General features: G+C 44.7%; 1 protein-coding gene across 5 annotated transcripts in view; it reads right to left on the bottom strand.

Moving 5' to 3' along the window:
• LOC115100297 (quinone oxidoreductase-like protein 2) overlaps positions 1–18,625 on the bottom strand; it is a 72,891-nt gene that overhangs the window by 21,965 nt on the left and 32,301 nt on the right. For all 5 annotated transcript variants that reach the window (XM_029618688.1, XM_029618692.1, XM_029618690.1 and 2 more), the window contains 4 exons: positions 16,773–16,831; positions 8,701–8,766; positions 8,505–8,614; positions 377–458 (listed from right to left, as the gene is read on the bottom strand). In XM_029618688.1, coding sequence (XP_029474548.1) covers positions 377–458; positions 8,505–8,614; positions 8,701–8,766; positions 16,773–16,831 — 317 coding nt within the window. The remainder of the gene's footprint in view (positions 1–376; positions 459–8,504; positions 8,615–8,700; positions 8,767–16,772; positions 16,832–18,625) is intronic.

The following is an 18,625-nucleotide window of genomic DNA, read 5'->3' as shown; positions in this document are numbered from 1 at the left end:
ATTCTGATTTTTGGTTCTGTTATTAATGTTATATTGTTATATTGTTTCATTGTATTTCCCGCCTGAGTTCTTTGTAAACCGGCATGATGTGCTTCACGAATGTCGGTAAATAAAAGTTAATAAATAAATAAATAAATAAATAAATAAATAAATGTGCTGCCCCTTTAAGCAGTACCTCTGCCTACAGCTGCCCCTGCTTCAACCTGTTGTACCAAATCACCGCATCAACACCAACTTAACAGCTGCAGGGTGTCACTATCACTCTCCTGCCACTTACCAGCAGCATCTCTGTCCCAAAATTTCAAGATGACAACTGCATTACCCAAAGTTGCCAGTGAAGAGAAACAGATATACAGCAAACAGCAGGGCAAGATACCTTCACTTTTAGAACTTTGGAGGCAACATCTACCATAGCATGCCCAAGTGCACCTGTAGCTCCTGTCACCAGGACAGTTTCCCTGTAACAGAGAAATAAAGGGCTCGTGTTACTCAGGATGGCGGACTTCCTTAAGAAATGTAGACTTCTTTTATAAAGCTTTATACTGAAAAAAGCATTTTATTAAGAACTGCACGTTTGACCTTCTTTATTATCTGGCAGCTTGAGATTTTGTAATGTCTTATGATTTTATTATGTCTTTTATTGCCATGTATGTTATGTTGATTTTTATATTCATGTTTTTATTTTGAATGTTATTTTTTATTTGTACATTGCTTAGGCCTTATTTGTGTTAAGCAATTAATAAATTCGATAAATGAAATGAAATGAGACTCCTACCTCATTGCTCCTGAGCTTAGTGGAAAAGGCCCAAGCAAGCATTTAGCAAGGTCTTTATATATGGAACATACATACCAATACTGTAAATGCCCCCAGGAATCCACCATGAAAACATTTGGAAAGGAGTTGGAAGAGATTTACTATCCAGATTACGGTATGGTGTTTCCTCTTTCAGCTGAATAACAGACACAAAAATGAGCTGGATTTGCAAATGTTTTAAAATTGTGAGCAATAGTGCCCACTCATCAAGGTTTTGTTACGCGTGCAGGCCGCGGCAGACCCACGGCATGGCCCCCTCACCTTTCTCCAGTGACTGGTCCCTCGTCTCTGGCAGCAGTAGGCCTCCAGCTCAGCGATAGACCCTGGTATCTCCATCTCAGCTACCGCTCCTGCTGCTCCGTGTCGGGCATCTCCACATGGCCCACGGAGAGACGCTGCTACTCTGTGCCGCGCCCCTCCCTAGGCGCGCGTGCATCACTGAGACTTAAGTAGGGCCCGCAGCGGGAACCGAGCCGTGGCCCCGGATGATGACGTCAGTGGAGCACTGGTACATAAGCCCAGGCTCTGCTCCCTAGCTTTGCCTTTGCAACAGGTCTCCTCACTGGTCGAGTACTTGTTGCCTCCTGAGAGATTCTCCTCGTCCCCGTGTTCCTGATCCTGGCTGACTCCTGTTCCTGGATTCCTCGTTCCTGTGTTCCTGTTCTCCAACCTACCCTCAGATTACCTTTTGGATATCGACCTCTGCTTTGCCTGACCATGCCGATGACTCTCTCCAAGCCCGGACCTCTGCTTTGCCTGACCACGCCGTTGCCTCTCTCCAGACCCAGACCTCTGCATTGCCTAACTACTCTGTTGCCTTTCTCCATACCCAGACCTCTGCATCGCCTAACTACTTTGTTGCCTCTCTCCAGTCCCAGACCTCTGCATTGCCTGACTACTCTGTTGCCTTTCTCCATACCCAGACCTCTGCATCGCCTAACTACTTTGTTGCCTCTCTCAAGTCCCAGACCTCTGCATTGCCTGACTACTCTGTTGCCTCTCTCCAGATAAAGACCTCTGCTTTGCCTATCTCCATGCCCAGACCTCAGCCTTGCTTGCCACCACTCCTAGATTGCCACCAGCCCTGACTCAAGCTTGCTCTATAACGCCTCTTCAGCCTATGTCCTGCTCTTGCTTGGGCGCCCCCTGTCTGTCTTTGTTCCTTTGGCGCCCGGGTCTCCAGGACACTCCTCGTCCAGTACAAGACTGTATCATCTCTCTACTGCTGTCTCGGGGCTGACCTCGATCCCTCCATCAACGACGACACACAGAGACCCAAATAAATCCAGCCAGCCCCGGCACCCAAAGGCTCAACCCGCGGGAACAAGGGCTGGTATTGGTGAAGCGCAAGCTGGCCTCCGTCCATTAGCTCACTTCGCCTGCCGACGGTGGGGACCCATAGGTCCCTACCTACAGGTTGCATCAACCCCACTTCAGCCCAAGGGTCCATCTCGGGCGCAACAGGTTTTTTTTTTTGTGTAAACATTTTTATTGGTGTCAAATATAAACAACATTCAACATCATCGAAAAGAAAATGCCAGGGTATGGCACCATTTCGTTAGAGACCCACCGTCCCACCCACCCCCCTACCCTCCCCCCTCCCCCCTAGCATACAGTACACAATACAAATGCGGAGGAGAAAGTAAAAAGAACAATAAAATAACAACCATTATAACTACTGGAGGATAAGGATTGACCAGAAGCCTGGTCAAGCTATTTGTAGCAGTAAGGTAAGTCTACTTAGCACCTGGAGGCAATCTGCCCAGAGCTTGGCAAAAAGGAGACATAGGCAGGTGAAAAACCAGACTGGCAGCGTCATACAGATTAAGATGGTATTGTACAATAAGCCAGAGACCGACCGGGCGGCCCCGACTCAAGCCAATCACATCTCATAGGTAAAGGCCGTCACAGGGTAGCAGCTCATCACAGAAAGCAGGGTGGGTCCTTCAATAGAGGGTCATGGCAAGTCCTGAGTCTTTGAGGCAATCCAGAGAAGATAGGGATCCCAAGTAGCTCTGAATTTTTTCAAAGAGCGGGTTTTTTCCGCAGTCAACCGGCACATAGTGCAGACCACATCCAGCCTGTCAAGCACCGCCGCTAGAGTCGGGCATCGGGGCGCTTTCCACTCCTTGGCAATCACCAACCTGGCCGCAGTACACATCTGTAGAATGAAAGAGTGGGAAGACGCAGATGTGTCCATAGCAACATTATTGAGCAAGGCAATGTCTACCGTGAGGCTGATAGGTTGCGACAAGATAGTAGTTAGTTGGACTTCAATCTGTTTCCACAACGATTGGATACAACCGCCCGACCACCACATGTGTAGATATGTGCCCACCAGGGCACAACCCCTCCAGCAAAGACCTGAGGAAGAGGGCACTATTTTAGCCAACCGTTCCGGAGTATAGTACCAGCGGTATAACTGTTTAAATCCATTCTCCACCATTGTGGCTGATACAGACGATTTACTGAGCTGAGTATAAATCACAGTCCATTCCTCTTCTGTATAAGGCCGGGGCAAGTCGATCATCCAGGCTTTAATGTGTGCTGGAACGAAGGGGAGTTTCACATTGAGCAATTGGTAGACTTTAGCAATCAGTCCTCTGGTTACATTGCTAGCAGAGCAATATCCCTCAAGGAGGGACCTTCCCTTGCCCAGTCCCTCCTTCATCCGTTGGGCCATGGCGCAACAGGTTTTAACTGTAGCTATGGTTGAAGTCTTGACAATTCACGCTGCTGCTCAGAAGTTTCAAACTTCTGCTAATTCAAATCCGTTCTGTGTCTGTAACCATGGATCCAATATATGCACACACATCTTTCTGAATAACAGAGGAACTTTTGTCTCCCTGGAGTAGAATTGTGGGTTTAGGGTCAATGTAAGTAAGAGTTGCAAAGGTCAAGTTGTAGGATACTAATTTAATTACTCTACCTTCTCAAATACATGTATGTTCCCTCAAAGTCATAAGCGTCACTCTGAAGGGCTTCCACTGAGTGGGAAATGGTTTAAGAGGCCAATCCTTTGTCCAAAAATCTCTCATTGCAATGTCCCATACAGGCATGCCCACCATAGAACATGATGGGTAATGCTCTCTGCTTATCCACTTAGTACCACAGACCTCTGCAACTTGCCACTACCCGCAGGCCTGACCACCAACACCAGCTCATCTGTTTTTGCCTGCATAACAAAATGGATTATGCAGCCCAAACAAGGGAATGAAGGATATGTTAAGTACATCTGGAAGTGCTGCAGAGGCATGGAAAATTATAACAACATGGAGAAAGTCCGTCCTGTCTTAAAAGAAAGATACACTGAGGCAAGACAGCCACAGTGACCAGATACTGAGAAAAGGTCTGCAGAACTGTACTCGTTTTTATTTCTTCTTTGTCACTCTTCTGTTTCTTCAGTATGGAGAAGTGTAAGGCAAGCAGAGACATCAGACTTGCTCTTCCAGAGCTGGTCGAGGCCCTAAGGATCAGCACTTGGTAACTAGATGACTGTATGAGTGGGGAAATTTACAACACATCTAATTTAGGTTAATTATACCTTTCTGTTCTGGATTTTTTTTGTTAGGAATTATTAGGAAGGGAATAGCAAATAAAATGGTGGATGACATAATGCTTCTGCATCGCTCCATGAAGAGATTGCAGTTCTGATTGCTGCATCTCAAAAAAGAAATAGTTGCACTGGAGAAAATAAAGAGAAGGGCGACCAAAATAAAGAGAAGGGCGACCAAAATGATAAAGGGGATGGAATGGCTCCCCTTTGAAGAAAGGCTAAAGAGGTTAGGGCTGTTCAGCTTGGAGAAGAGACGGCTGTTAATTACTCTTTCGGATAATACAAGGACTAGGGAGAACTCCATAAAGTTAACAAGTAGTTTGTTGGAATATCTCGGTCCCAGATCTACTATCCAGGCATTTTAAATCTCAGTTTTGCTTTAAATGGACTGAATCAGCTGAAATATTTGGGGATATACTTATGTGCTGAGAGGGAGAATTTATTTGCTTTAAATTACTCACCCTTGCTTACTAATATTACAGGAGATTTGAATGGATGGAATTTTCATGAAGTGTCATGGCTGGGCAGAAATACCACTATTAAAATGAACATTCTACCATGCTTTTATTATTTAATTCAAACTCTGCCCATCATTTTATTGGATAACTAGCGGACCCCTGCCACGCGTTGCAGTGGCTGAGTCAGATTCTTTGCCCTCCCTGCCCCTTCCCCTTGCTCATTTAGCTCAGTCACTCATCCTCGTCCCCCTTGGTCACTCCCTCCCCTGTCCCCACTCCAACTCTGTCCCCTCACACTCACCTCTCCCCTCCCTCCCCTCACTGTCACCTCAGTGACTCCCCACCTGGTGAGGGCTGTTTTGTAACCTTTCGGAGATGGTGCACATTTTGTGTATGTGTTTGTGTGTGCCTTCCCCCTTTGTACCCCAAAGTAATCCCCACAGAAACGTTGTGTTTATATAAGCCTCCCCCCCCCCCCCAGGCTGGCGAAATAGACTAACCCACAAGAGTTGCAGAATCTCGGAACTGCCCCTGGCCCCCCCCCCCCGAACATGGACGCAAGAACATCCCCACGCCCACCCCGTGCAGGCCCGACGATACCTTTCAAAAATGGTAGTCGGTGGAGCGGGCGTTCATTCCGGCATGGAAGTATTGGCGCCGGGCCCTCGAGGTGGAGCAATGGGAGCGGTCGTCTCGCTCAGATAGTAAGGGCGAAGGTGCGCCGGTTGCCAGTTCAGAAAATGGCGTCGACGGGCCCTCGCCCTTACTATGTCACATGGGCTACTGCCGCTATTGGCGTTCCCGAGTGTCCTAGTAAGGGAAAGAGCTGTTGGCGCCATTTTGATTGCTGGCAGCCGACAGCCGTAGTGTATGCGATGTGTCCCGGAGCGGTGTTGCCCCCGCCCGCTGGAGCAGCCCGAACTATTCTGCAGTTTTCCGTGCGTTTGGAGGTTGAGGGCAATAAGTAGAAAAGTCATGTGCATGAGGGGTGTGAGGAGGGTGTTTGTGTGTGAGTTCGTAGGGTGTGGGAATTGCAAACATGTGGCATGTGAGTGGCCTCCCGGTGTAGCATGCTGGTATTTAGTGGGTTTTTTGAGGGTGTGTGAAATAAGTACAATTGGCATGTGTGCGGGGGGGTATGAGGAGGGTGGATTTGTGTCTGCTCGGAGAGTGTGTGAATCGCAAACATTGGTCACGTGTGTGTGGGGTGTGAGCGTTTGTGCAAGGTGTAAGAGCTTCCGCTTACGTCCACCAGATGTCGCTGTTTTGTGGAACCAAATTTTAAAACTTTTTTACCAGCCCCCGGTGTGACATATATGTAATGTAAGTGTAGAAGATCCTTGCCGTATGCGAGATGAAATTTATGTCCAAATTTGAACGCAATCGGTTAAGTGGTTGCTGAGATTAGTGATTTGGTACAAACTATTTAACATTTCTATTTATATAGATTACTTAAAATCTTTTCAAAAATGAATCTGTGCGTTTATACGGAAGTGTAGACCTCCAAGGATGGCTTCTTCCGTATTGTAGCAATCTAAAATTTCTGATAGCTTTGGAATCCCTAATTTTCAAAAGTACTATCTGGCCTCTCAATTTCATACTATTATGGACTGGCATAGAAGACAAGCTACAAAACAACGGGGTCCAGATGGAATAAGCTATTTCTGGCTAGGTCCTGTTTAGAGCCTTGGTAGGGATCCCTAAAAATGTCATTCTTTGGACTTTTCTCCCTCTCCTTATACTTGCTGTACTATGAAACTGTGGGACAGATGGAGGTCTTCTTTACTGGATTTCCGTGATTATTTTTATTCTACTCCCATTCAATTTAATAGAGCGTTTTTGCCTGGATTAACTTCTGCTGCTTTAAACGATGGGAAGTTATGGGGATTTCACAAGTGGGTCAGGTTTGGGATGTCAAGAAGTTTTCAGTTTTGATGATCTTATGGAGAAATTCCATCTTGTCCACCAAGATCTTTTCCCCTATTACAAATAAAACATTTGATAATGAACTCTAATGTAACACATAGGGGAAAGTCTCTGTTAGAAGGGTTTGTGATAATGTCCACAGCATACAAAATGCAGTTTCTAAATTGTATCAATCCATGTTGGGAGATCTACAACAGTAACCAAAGCATATCTTAGTTTGGGAAACTGATATGGGATGAATCTTGGAAGAGGATCGCTAGAACTTATGCTATCTTTCTATTAAGAAGTGCTCAATCTTGTCCCAGTTAATGGAAAATTGATATAAACTATTAATGAGATGGTATCTTCACTGGAACATCTTCACAAATTTTATCCGGATGCCCAGCCTGAATGTTGGCATTTATATGGTGCTATAGGGTCTCTCTTTCATATCTGGTGGGAATGCCCCATATTCAAAAGCATCGGGATACGATTATTAAGTGGATGCAGAATATTTTTCATGTTATAGCTTCCAAGGATTCAAAAGTTTTCTTATTGAGTTGCTGATATCCCTAATAAGCTTCAGATATTAATAACATTTTATTTTGGCAGCTAGGTATACCGTGGCAGCTTACTGGAAGAATCCCACAACTTAAAGTTTACACCTTGTGGATCAATGTAGGAGAACTGTTTACTTTACAGAAAAGCTAACAGCAATTAAGCAGAATTCTTTGTCTAGATTTGAAGATATATAGCTTTTATATAAATAATGTTGTGAAACTCATGGGTAATGTGTCATTTGCAAAGTTGTATTATTGTACTTTATTTCACTTTTATTACAATGTCTTTTCTTTTTATTTGTTGAGATCATACATAATCATTTTTCTATATATTATAGAAAAACAATGGTTTAGCCAGGCGGGGATGGGATGGGTGGATGGGTTTGGTTAAATGTTTATAAGTTGATGTCTTTTGTTATATAGTATTTACTATTTGTTGTTTGACATTTGATAAAGATTATATTTAAAAGAAATTTAAAAAAAAGAAAGATACACCCTCTTTGTACTGTGGAATTCTTCTTAACCACTCTTGGTAAGTAGTAATATTTACCTGTGTCCTTAGAAATGTGATTGTTAAATCACTGTGTGTGAAATTCTCTAAGCTGTGTCCCTGCAATTCACCCCAAACTTCTGTGAGCAAGCATATTAGCAAGAGTCACAAATGAGCTCTGATTAACTGGATCAGACTGATCAACACTGACGAGAACATTGCAAATGCATCCAGTGCGCAGCATGAAACAATCAGATACCTGGGGAGCATTTGGATCTGTCATGTCCTCGGTGAGTACTTGGATAAGCAGGGATGGACCTGGCTAGCTCCTAGATGAAGCCACCAGAAAATACCAAGTGGCCAGCTGGTTGGGGAAACAATGATCCATAACCAAGCAGAAAAACCTGCATATGTAAAAGGAAGAGAATTGAGTCCCTTCCATGGGAAGGAACTTGTGGCGCTGTTCCAAATTTGCCTGCCACCAGTGTTTCATGGTAAATGCAGTACAGAAACATAAAGAGTTTCCAAAGTAAGGAATCGGCAGTAAAATGCTTAACTGATATTAGTATTACTTCTTGCTCTGCATACTTCGAGAATACCATATAGAGCATACAGCTTGCTTTTAAGAATCAAACTCTGTCTCACCTCTCACTTTTTGTTCAAACAAAGCCTACATATCGCACTATGGGGACTACATCCTGAGGCACTTGCAATGACTTACCCATCTTGTACACGTGCCCGGTGTACTAACGCCAGGAAGGCAGTGCCATAACACACTGGTAAGGCAGCAGCTTGTTCATAAGATATAGGCTCTGGGATCTTCCACAGCATCTATAAAAAGGAAAAAAATTGTATGATCAAATGAATTCCTGAAGATGTTAACAATGCCAAACATTCAGAGCCATAGCACCACATACCTTCTCCTCCACAACGCATTCTTCAGCCATGCTTTCCATGACATGTATACCTATTACACGATCCCCCTTCCAGAAAATCAGAAAGAATATTAGCAGTCTAGTGCCTGACAGGGAAATTCCCATTTTGTGTTTATGGGTAAAGGCCCTACCAGTTCCTGCCCTCTATGTTCACAACTTCCCATACATTTTAGGAGGAAATCAGAGAGCACAACAATATGACAGCTTCTGCAACAATTTCTCTAAATCGATTTTTATCAGGTTAGTAGACATCAATCTTTTTCGCTCTGGTTTACCATTATCTTTGGTTTTAGCTACTTCTCATTTCTCTTTTTTTGGGGGTCTGCCAGTCCAGCCATGAGATATCTGCTCCTTTCACAGGAGTAATTTGACAAAAGCAGCAAGCAACGTGAAGTGTTGTCCTGTCTCCCTCTATCTATCCTGAATCTCTCCCCTTGCTCCTCAGTCTGGGCTCAATTTCTAGCACTGCAGAAAATCGAACAGACCAAAATCTACCCTTAAAGGCAAAAAATGGCAGCATAGCATGTCAGCTCCAATACAGAAAGCTGCTGAATCTCTTGCTCTCCTCCCTCTGTCATTTCCTACTTCTCTAGCTGGGGAGGGGAGACATGCATTTATTTATTTATTTATTTAACATTTTTAGCCTGCTCATCTAAAATTCTAGGTGGATCACAGTTTAACATACATATCTAACCAACATGAGGGAGAAATTACTTACTTACTTGATAATTTCCTTTTTTTTTTTAATGACGACAGTTTAATCCACACCAGTGGGTTATACATTTTAGCCAGCAGATGGAGACGGAGCAAAGCTGACATCACAGTACATATACCCCTGCACTGATCAACCTGCTAGTATTCTCTGCAAAAACCAACTGTGGCCAACTAAACAATATATGATCATAACTATTAACAGACAACTATTCAAACAGTCAGTTAACAGGAAAATATTGAGTTCAGACAAGGAACTCTAGGGACTGGATCTGAAACTTACCAGTTATCCCCAGAGACACAGCCACGCAGGAGAACAATAGCACCACCATCCAGCAGCCAAGGGCAAGAAGATGGATTAACCTGTCTTCATTAAAGAAAAGAAAATTATCAGGTAAGTAGTAATTTCTCCTTTCTTAGCATTCATACAGGTTAATCCACGACCAGTGGGATGAACCAAATCTACTCCCAAACAGGGCAGGAGGCTACCTGTGGTCTGATCACCACCGCATGCGTGAAGGCTGTGTCCTCCCAGGCCTGCTCATCCAGGTGGTAATGCCTGGAAAAGGTATGTGAGGAGGACCACGTCACAGCTCAGCAAATCTCGATGGGAGGCAACAATCTAATCTCCGCCCATGACAGTACCTGAGCCCTAGTGGAATGAGCCTTAACCTGACTAGGCAATGGCTGCTCAGCATCCATTTACGCAGCTGTGAAAACCTCTTTAATCCAGCAGGCTATCATAGCCCGTGAATCTGGGTCACCCTATATACTCCCACTGTGGACTATAAACAGCTGGTCCATCTTCCTGAGAGGTTTAGAAACCTCTAAATACCTCATGATATGCCGCTTGACATCCAAGGTCTGTAAAAGGAAATATTATCCACATCTCTCTTTCTGTCCAGAGTCAGCAGGAAAATTGATAGATTCAAGTAAAAATCCAAGACCACCTTCAGCAAAAAAGATGAAACAGTTTGCAGCTGGACCATCGCTGGAGTCACTCACAGGAACGGTTCCCGGCAAGACAAAGCTCGCAATTCAGAAACTCTATGCACAGAACACCGTCCTCTAGTAAGTAGCCTCAAGGAGAGGCTATGCAGTAGTGGCCAAAGGTGGGAACCACCAGAAAATCCAGAACCAGATTAAGACTCCACAAGTGCACCAGCAACCGCAAGGGGGGGATTAAGAAGTTTCACCCCTATCAAGAACTGTGCCACATCCAGATAGGCCGACAAGGATTCACCATTCACGTCACCTTGGAAACAGTCAAGAGCCGCCACATGTACCTTCAAGGAATTAAGGGCCAAGCCCTTAAACAACACCATCCTGCAAAAAATCCAAATTGAGCAGGATTTTAACCAAACTAGGATGAACCCCCTCAATCCTCACACCAAGCCTCAAGCACTCGCCAAACCTAAACACAGGCTAAGGAAAGGGAGAATTTTGGTGCTCGAAGGTGGACATCACAGCAGCAGACTATCCATGCTTCAGCAACTGAGTCCTCTCAAGGATCATACCGAAAGACAAAAATCAAGTCAGATCTTCAAGAAGGATAGACCCCCTACCGCAGCAGATCCCTGGGGACCAGTAATCGGAGTGAAGAGTCCACCAGAAGCCTCTGCAGATCTGCATACCACAGCCTCCTGGGCCAATCTGGCTGTTACGGTTAATGTGAATCCTTGGTAGACAAGAGTCTTACCTTAGGCCAGTGATGTATCTCCCAAAGCAGAAGGTGGCAGGAATGTCAAACACCTCCAGGCACAGTCCAGCAGGTAACCAAGTACAGGCCAGAGTAATCAGAGTCAAATCTGGGTTGGAGGCAGGCAGCAAGGAGAATATCCAGAAGACAGACCAGAGTCAATGCAGGCAGCAAGCAAGAATAATCCAAGTCCAATCCAGGTTGTAGACAGGCAGCGAGAAGGTAATCCAGAGACCAGGCAAAGTCAGGGCAGACAGCAGGTAATAGAGTAATCCAAGTCCAATCCAGGTTGTAGACAGGCAGCGAGAAGGTAATCCAGAGACCAGGCACAAGTCAGGGCAGGCAGCAGGCAATAGAGTAATCAAGTCCAATCCGGGTCGCAGGCAAAGTCAGGGCAGAAACAGCAGCACAAAGAACCACAAGAGCGCCAGCACAAGCAAGCCTGTAGCCGAGGCAATGCTGTGCTGGACTCAGTCTTTTAAATATTATAAGTTCCCGCGCAAACGCAGGACTTCCAGGAACTGACGTGCTACTTAAGGGGGGCGGAGCCTGGGCCCGATACGCGTCGGGGCACACTGCTGCCAGCTACCGCCGCCGTGCAGCAAAGCAGAGGGGAGCCCAGAGCCTTTCCAATGCTGAAAGGTAACACTAGCACCACCAGAAGCACCAACCCCATGTATCTCTCGAACCTCTGAATCATTCTGCCCAACATAGGCCACAGGGAAATGGCATATTCAAGCTTGCCTTCCAGCCACTCCTGCATGAGGGCATCAATGAACGAAAATTTTAGTTCTCTCCTGTGACTGAATAAGTGAGGAACCTTTGCATTTGTGTGATGTCACCAGCAAGTCTATAAATGGGAGGCCTCAGCGGAACACGATGAGCTGGAATACTTTGTTGACAATTCTTTTTCTCCTGGGTCCAGACATTGTCTGCTGAGAAAGTCGGCTCTTACATTGTATTTTTTTGCAGTGCGAAAGATTGAGATCTCCTGAAGATGTACTTCTGCACATTCCATGAGTTGGGATATTTCCTGTGACTCTTGCTGGCTCTTGGTTCCTCCTTAGCAATTGATGTAAGCCATCATCATCACATTGTCCTACATCATTCAGACCGCTTGACCTTGCAAGCGGTCAATGAATCACAAACATGCCAACCGGACGGCACAGGATTTTAGCCGATTGATGTTCCAGAGATATTCCTCTGTGCTCCAGTGCTTCTGCGCTGTCAACTCCTGACAATGAACCACCCAACCCTGGAGGCTCGCATCCATCATGAGAACTAGCCAGTCCACTGAGGCCTCACGTTTTGTAGAACGGCCTTCATTAGATGATCCTCTTGTAACCATCACTGCAGTTGGATGCTGATCTCTACCAGTAACTGAAGCCAAATTGAGTAGTCCTGAGACTGTGGACTCCAACATGCAAGCTGAAGAGGATGCATATACACCCTTGCCCACAGAAACACGGCTAGGGTGGCTGCCACCAACCCGAGCACCTGTAGATAAGACCACACTGTTGGGTGTATTATTTCTGTCAATAGTCACACCTGCGCCATCAATTTCGGAATGCACATTTCCAGCAGGAACACCCTGCCTTGATTTGTGTTAAAAATGAACACCGAGATACTCCAGTGTCTGGGATGGCTGCAGATTGCTCTTGGCCAAGTTCATCAGCCAATCTAGTTCCTATAGCCAAGAGATTACCTTGTGCAAGGCCTGAAGACTCGCTTTCATGCTCTTGGTCTGAATTAGCCAACTGTCTAAGGAATGCCATCCTTTCTCAACACTGCTGCTGCTACCACCACCATGACCTTGCAGAAGCTTCTGAGCACAATGGCCAAACCAAAAGGAACATTCAAAACTGATAATGTTGCCCCAAATCAGCAAAATGCAGAGAACCATTGAAGCTCCAGCGGGATGGGAATATGCAAATATGCCTCTGACAATCCAGAAACTTAGGAAACTCCCCCGACTGCAATGCCATTATCAGCAAGCATAAGGTTTCTATGTGGAAACAAATCACTCGCAAAAGCCATTGACTCCCTTGAGATCCAGGATGGGGCGAAAGAAACTCTCCTTCTCAGGCACAATGAAATAAATGGAATATCGGCCCATATTTTCTTGTGACATTGGCACTGGGGTCACGGCCCACAGGCCAAGGAGTCTTGACAATGTACAGTCCACTGTCTATCTCTTCTGCGGAGAACTGCAGGGAGATACCACACAAACATCCCGAGGAACGCTGAGAAACTCCAGAGCATAGCCATCTCTCATCACCTCCAGAACCCACTGATCTGATGTGATCTCAACCCACCTCCAATAAAAAGGAGGCAGGTGCCCCTCTATCTCTGGTTCCTGGGGGTGGATCGGCACGCCCTCATTGAGGGGGTCGGGGGCATAGACACTTAAGCCCATGTCCCGCCTGGGCTGCCTGGGCCAAAGGATTGAGACCTACCCAAAGGTCGAGCCCTCTGAGAACCCGCTCCTCTGTAGGGTCGAAAATGTCTAAAACCCTTAGCATGACCCGTCGCACCAAACGAGCGCAGTGCCTGCTTTTTTTTTTTTTTTTTTTAAATTTTTTATTTATGCTTTTCTAATACAATAGTATCACAAAACTTATATAGGTAACTTGTTACATAACATTGATGAAAATAATTCAGTGGAAAAAATTAACATTTGAGCAAACAAATTCAATGTAGTAACCAAATCTCACTTCAATATTGAAAGAGGGGGTATCACTTTTAAGGAGACAATAGGAAAAAATTAATTCAAATAGGACTTAACCTGAAAAATAAGAGCAAACTACCTTATTCCCCTGGATCTGTGGTTGTCTCAGTAGGGGTTATTGAATCTAAATAAAGTTTCAACTGCTCAGGAGAAAAGAAAATAAGAGTATCTGCTTCTTTTTTAATTATACATTTGCAGAGGTATCTTAAGAGAAAAGTAGCCCCCAAAGATATCACCGCTTGCCTCATCGACAGAAACCCTTTCCGTCTTTCTTGGGTTATTTTAGAAATATCTGGGAACATACGGACACGACTTCCATGAAACATAGTGTTTAAATTTTTAAAATAGGAAATCATTAATCTACTAACATCCTGTTCAAGTATCAAGGATACAAACAAAGTAGAAAAATCTATAATTTCAATATCTGAGGATTCTAGGAAGTTAGTAAGATTTTGTAAATCCATAGAAGGTGCTACTTGTTGATTTGAAGCATTTCTTACAGGGAGGAAATAAACCTTATTTATCAAAGGAAACTGTGCTTCAGGCAACTGAAGAACCTCTGAGAAATATCTTTTTAAGGAAATAATGGGCATTTCCCCCATAATTCTTGGAAAATTAATCAGTCTTATATTCAAACGCCGGTTCCAGTTCTCCAGTAACTCCAACCTCCTGGAAAGGGCAGCTCTGTCATGAATAGTGGCAATATTGAATTCTTTAATATGTGAAATCTCGCTTTCTACTTTCCCCATTGAAGACTGTAGAGAAATGAGGGAATTCTCTTGAGTTGTTATCTTAGAATTTACTTGAGAAGCAAATGAGTCCAATTTTGCATTACAATCCCGTACTGCAAGAGTTAACCCCGCTGAGAGTTCCCATAGATTTTCCAGGGTTACGACCGCTGGTCTTACCAGAGTTTCAGGTCTGGCCTCCGATGTTGAGGGGGTCTCTCCGGAGATTAAGGATGGTATAGCTGGTTCAGCGGGGACTGTAACTCCTTCCCTCGCCGACCTGTCTCCGTTTCCTGAAGCTCCTTCGACACTAACTGGCGCTTCACCCAGCAACTCAGTCGCAGTGACCTCATCAGTCCGCGCCGGTTGCTGTGCTTCCGGGGTCGAGGTTACTCTGGTAGCCGGTGGACGCGTCTCGGGGGGGCTGAGGGAAACCTCTGTCCCAGGTGAGTTCGCCTCTCCTCTCGGCGTGCTCGCAGCAGGACTCACCACCCCGATTTGTTGTGCTCCCTGGGCGAGGAAGGTAGTAATCAGGGCTTGCTCCGTAAGTTGGGTAGGTATAGAGGGAAAAACCCTCACCTTCCCTTTTCTTTTCGCTGGCATTTCGAGGAAATTTTGTTGAAGATTGGGAGCTGCTCTGTTCCACACACCCGTTCAGGACGCCATCTTGCCCCCAGCTAATCGTGGAGTGCCTGCTTTTAATCTTCTGGTAACCGAAGAACCTGGGACTCACCCCACTTACTGCCATTTTTCCAACTCACTCACAAACAAGAGTGATCCTTTAAAAGGCAATTTTGTAAGATTAAACTGTGAAATTGTATCAGCCAACCAATTCCTCAGCCATAGCTGATGCCTGGCCATTATTACCAAAGCCACACCTCTGGTAGAAGTGCAGACCAGGTTGCAGCCCACAACCACCAAAAAGGTGGCTATCAGTTCCATCACTGCACTGGAATTGAAACCAGCACATCGACTTCCTGAGAGAGAAACAAGCAAGAGGGAGCAGCAAAAGGCTATCTACAAATTCACTGCCAATACCTCAAGGCCTACTTAAGGATAGCCTCAATTCTTCTATCCTGTGCATCATTTAAGGCTGTTCCCCCTTCTACAGGGATAGTTGTCCACTTGGTGATAGCATACACCAGTGCATCCACTTTCAGAAAGTACAACTGCTCTCTCACCGCCGGATCCAAGGGGTAAAGCGCTTCCAAGGCTCATCCCCCTTTAAAAATAGTTTCTAGGGCGCGGCATTCAAGATCAATTCTTGAAAAGCATCCATAATGAATTATGCAAAGAAACTAAAATGGGATTCATCTTTGGCTCAGACATGGAATCAGCACCCGGCATCCCTAGCATCTTCAGTGTCTGGGAGGTCAAAGCCGGCAACATTGTTCTATACAGTTCTAACCCCAGAGGAATTTCCCCAACCTCCAGGGAGTAAGGCTCGCCAACATTCATGCCATCATCCACAGCAGGTCTAGATGTACTCCGATGCTTACCTGTGGCACCAGGCATGCAAGGATCCTCAGGCAAGAATCCTTCAGTTTGGCCAGCTCTGCCGACTGTTGCTAAAGAAAGGAATGCAACACTTAAAACAATCCCACCCAAGAAAGGGTAGAAGAATCCATACCAAAAACAGGGGACATCAGTTCTACACTCAGGCAAATTAATTTCCTTTTTCTTTTCTCCTTTTTTTTTAAAGCAATCCCAAGTAGGGAAATGCATGTCCACCATCTGCTAGAGATGGAAAATATTGGCAGGGGTATATATACCGTGACGTCAGCTTTGCTCCGTCTCCATCTGCTGATAGAGGTGCATAACCCACTGGTGTGGATTAACCTGTCTGAATGCTAAGAAAATTACCTCACAAATAATTAAGAACAAAATAAAACCTACCACACTGGAGATTGTTTCAGCTACAGGTTCGCCTTCTACCAGTTTGTGAAATATATTTTACTGGTAACATTACTGATACAACCACAAACCTTTTTACCTTTCAAATGCTTTTAACCCTATGTTTGGGCTAGTTGCCATATTGGCAATACTACCTCTAAATTTCATTCAATGCAGCAAAAGAAAAATGAGCGGGCCCCTCCCTAACCCATCCCTTTTCCAATAAATCTATAACCCCCTGATATTGTGGAAATGGTAGATCCTTTCCCTCAGAATCTCAAGTGTTTCTACTTACTTTCTGCAGTGTGGTAACATTGGCGCCGGTCTCCACCACAAGTCCAGAAAACTCTAGTCCTAAAGGTGGGCAAGGTCATATATGTCAAAGAGACATCAGAATCCCAAACTGACGAGGAGAGCTTCCTCTATGCATTCAAACCTGGTCAAGGCTGGATGTCTCAGCCCTAAACGGCACATATATAACTCCAGTCCACATATGTGGGTATATATTATAAAATAGCCACATCCCTGAGCTCGTGCACCCGCGCACTCATTTGAAAGTTACCGTCCTTGTGTTTAATATTTGCAATAGTTTTGAAAAATAATCTGGGGATTTTTTGGGCTATTAGAGATTATTTCCCTTGGATAGGTTTAGAACACTGAGGGCGTTTTTGGTTCATCAGTGAGTATTCTGACCAGCTCTTTAAGAAGGAGAAATTACTATTCAAGTTTTGAATTTCAAATATACGGACTTTGTCGAAATAGGGACGTACCTGCAGGTAGAACTAGAAGACTGGGAGAAAATGAGAGAGGTGGAACAACAATGGGCCAAATTAAAAGGAGCAATTACAAAGACAACAAATCTCTATATGTTAGAAAAATAAACAAAAGTAAGAGCAATAAGAAACTAATCTGGTTCTCAAAGGAGGCAGCTGATAAAATAAAAGCAAAAAGAAGAAAGTGTTAAATAATATAAAGGATCCCAAAAAGAGGAACACAGGGAAGAATATCTGGTGAAACTAAGGGAGACTAAGAAAGAAATCAAGAAAGAAAAAAGTCAGGTGGAAGAAAGAATTGCCAAAGAGGTAATTTTTCTGATATATCAGAGAAAGGAGAAAGGTCTGAAGTGGTATAGTGAAATTGAAAGGTGACAAAGATCAATGTGTGGAGAGAGACGACGAAATGGCTGAAATATTAAGCAAATACTTCAGTTTGGTGTTCACTAAAGAAGTCCATGGATAATGACCATTGCTAGTTAAACAAGACTGTGGATGGGGGTGGAGTAGACAAAACTCTGTTTACAGAAGAGAATGTATGGGAAGAGCTAGAAAAACTGAAAGTGGACAAGGCCATGGGGCCAGATGAGGTACATCCCAGGATACTGAGGGAGCTCAGAGATGTGCTGGCGGGTCCGCTGAAGGATCTGTTCAATAGATCTCTGGAAACGGGAGTGGTGTTGCAAGATTGGAGAAGAGCGGTGGTGGTCCCGCTTCAGAAGATTGGGAGCAGAGAGGCTGGAAACTATAGGATGGTTGGCCTCACCTCGGTGGTGGGAAAATTAATGGAGACTCTGCTGAAGGAAAGGTTAGTGAACTATCTACAATCCAGTGGGTTGCTCGACCCGAGGCAGCATGGATTCACCAGGGGAAGGTCCTGTCAGACAAATCTGATTGATTTTTTTTATTGGGCGACTAGAGAATTGGATCAGGGAAGAGTGTTTGATGTGATTTGCTTGGATTTTAGTAAAGCTTTTGAGACACATAGGAGACTCGTGAACAAAATGAGAAGCTTGGGACTGGGTACCAATGTAGTAGCGTGGATTGCAAACTGGTTGACTGCCAGGAGACAGCGTGTAATGGTAAATGGAACCTACTCTGAAGAAAAAATGGTGTTAAGTAGAGTGCCACAGGGATTGGTTTTGGGACTGATTCTGTTCAATATCTTTGCGAGCAATCTGGCAGAAGGGATAGAAGGTAAAGTTTATCTCTTTGCGGATGATACTAAGATCTGCAACAGAGAGTGGACACATCTGAAGAAATAGAGAGAATGAAAAGTGAGTTAAGAAAACTTGAAGAGTGGTCGAAGATTTGGCAACTGGGATTCAATGCCAAGAAGTGCAGAGTCGGGCATCTGGGGTGCGGCAATTCAAAA

This window comes from Rhinatrema bivittatum, chromosome 10 (genome assembly GCF_901001135.1).
Source record: "Rhinatrema bivittatum chromosome 10, aRhiBiv1.1, whole genome shotgun sequence".
Taxonomy (NCBI): domain Eukaryota; kingdom Metazoa; phylum Chordata; class Amphibia; order Gymnophiona; family Rhinatrematidae; genus Rhinatrema; species Rhinatrema bivittatum.
Note: the sequence above shows the minus strand (reverse complement) of the source record. Positions and strands in the feature narration are given on the sequence as shown.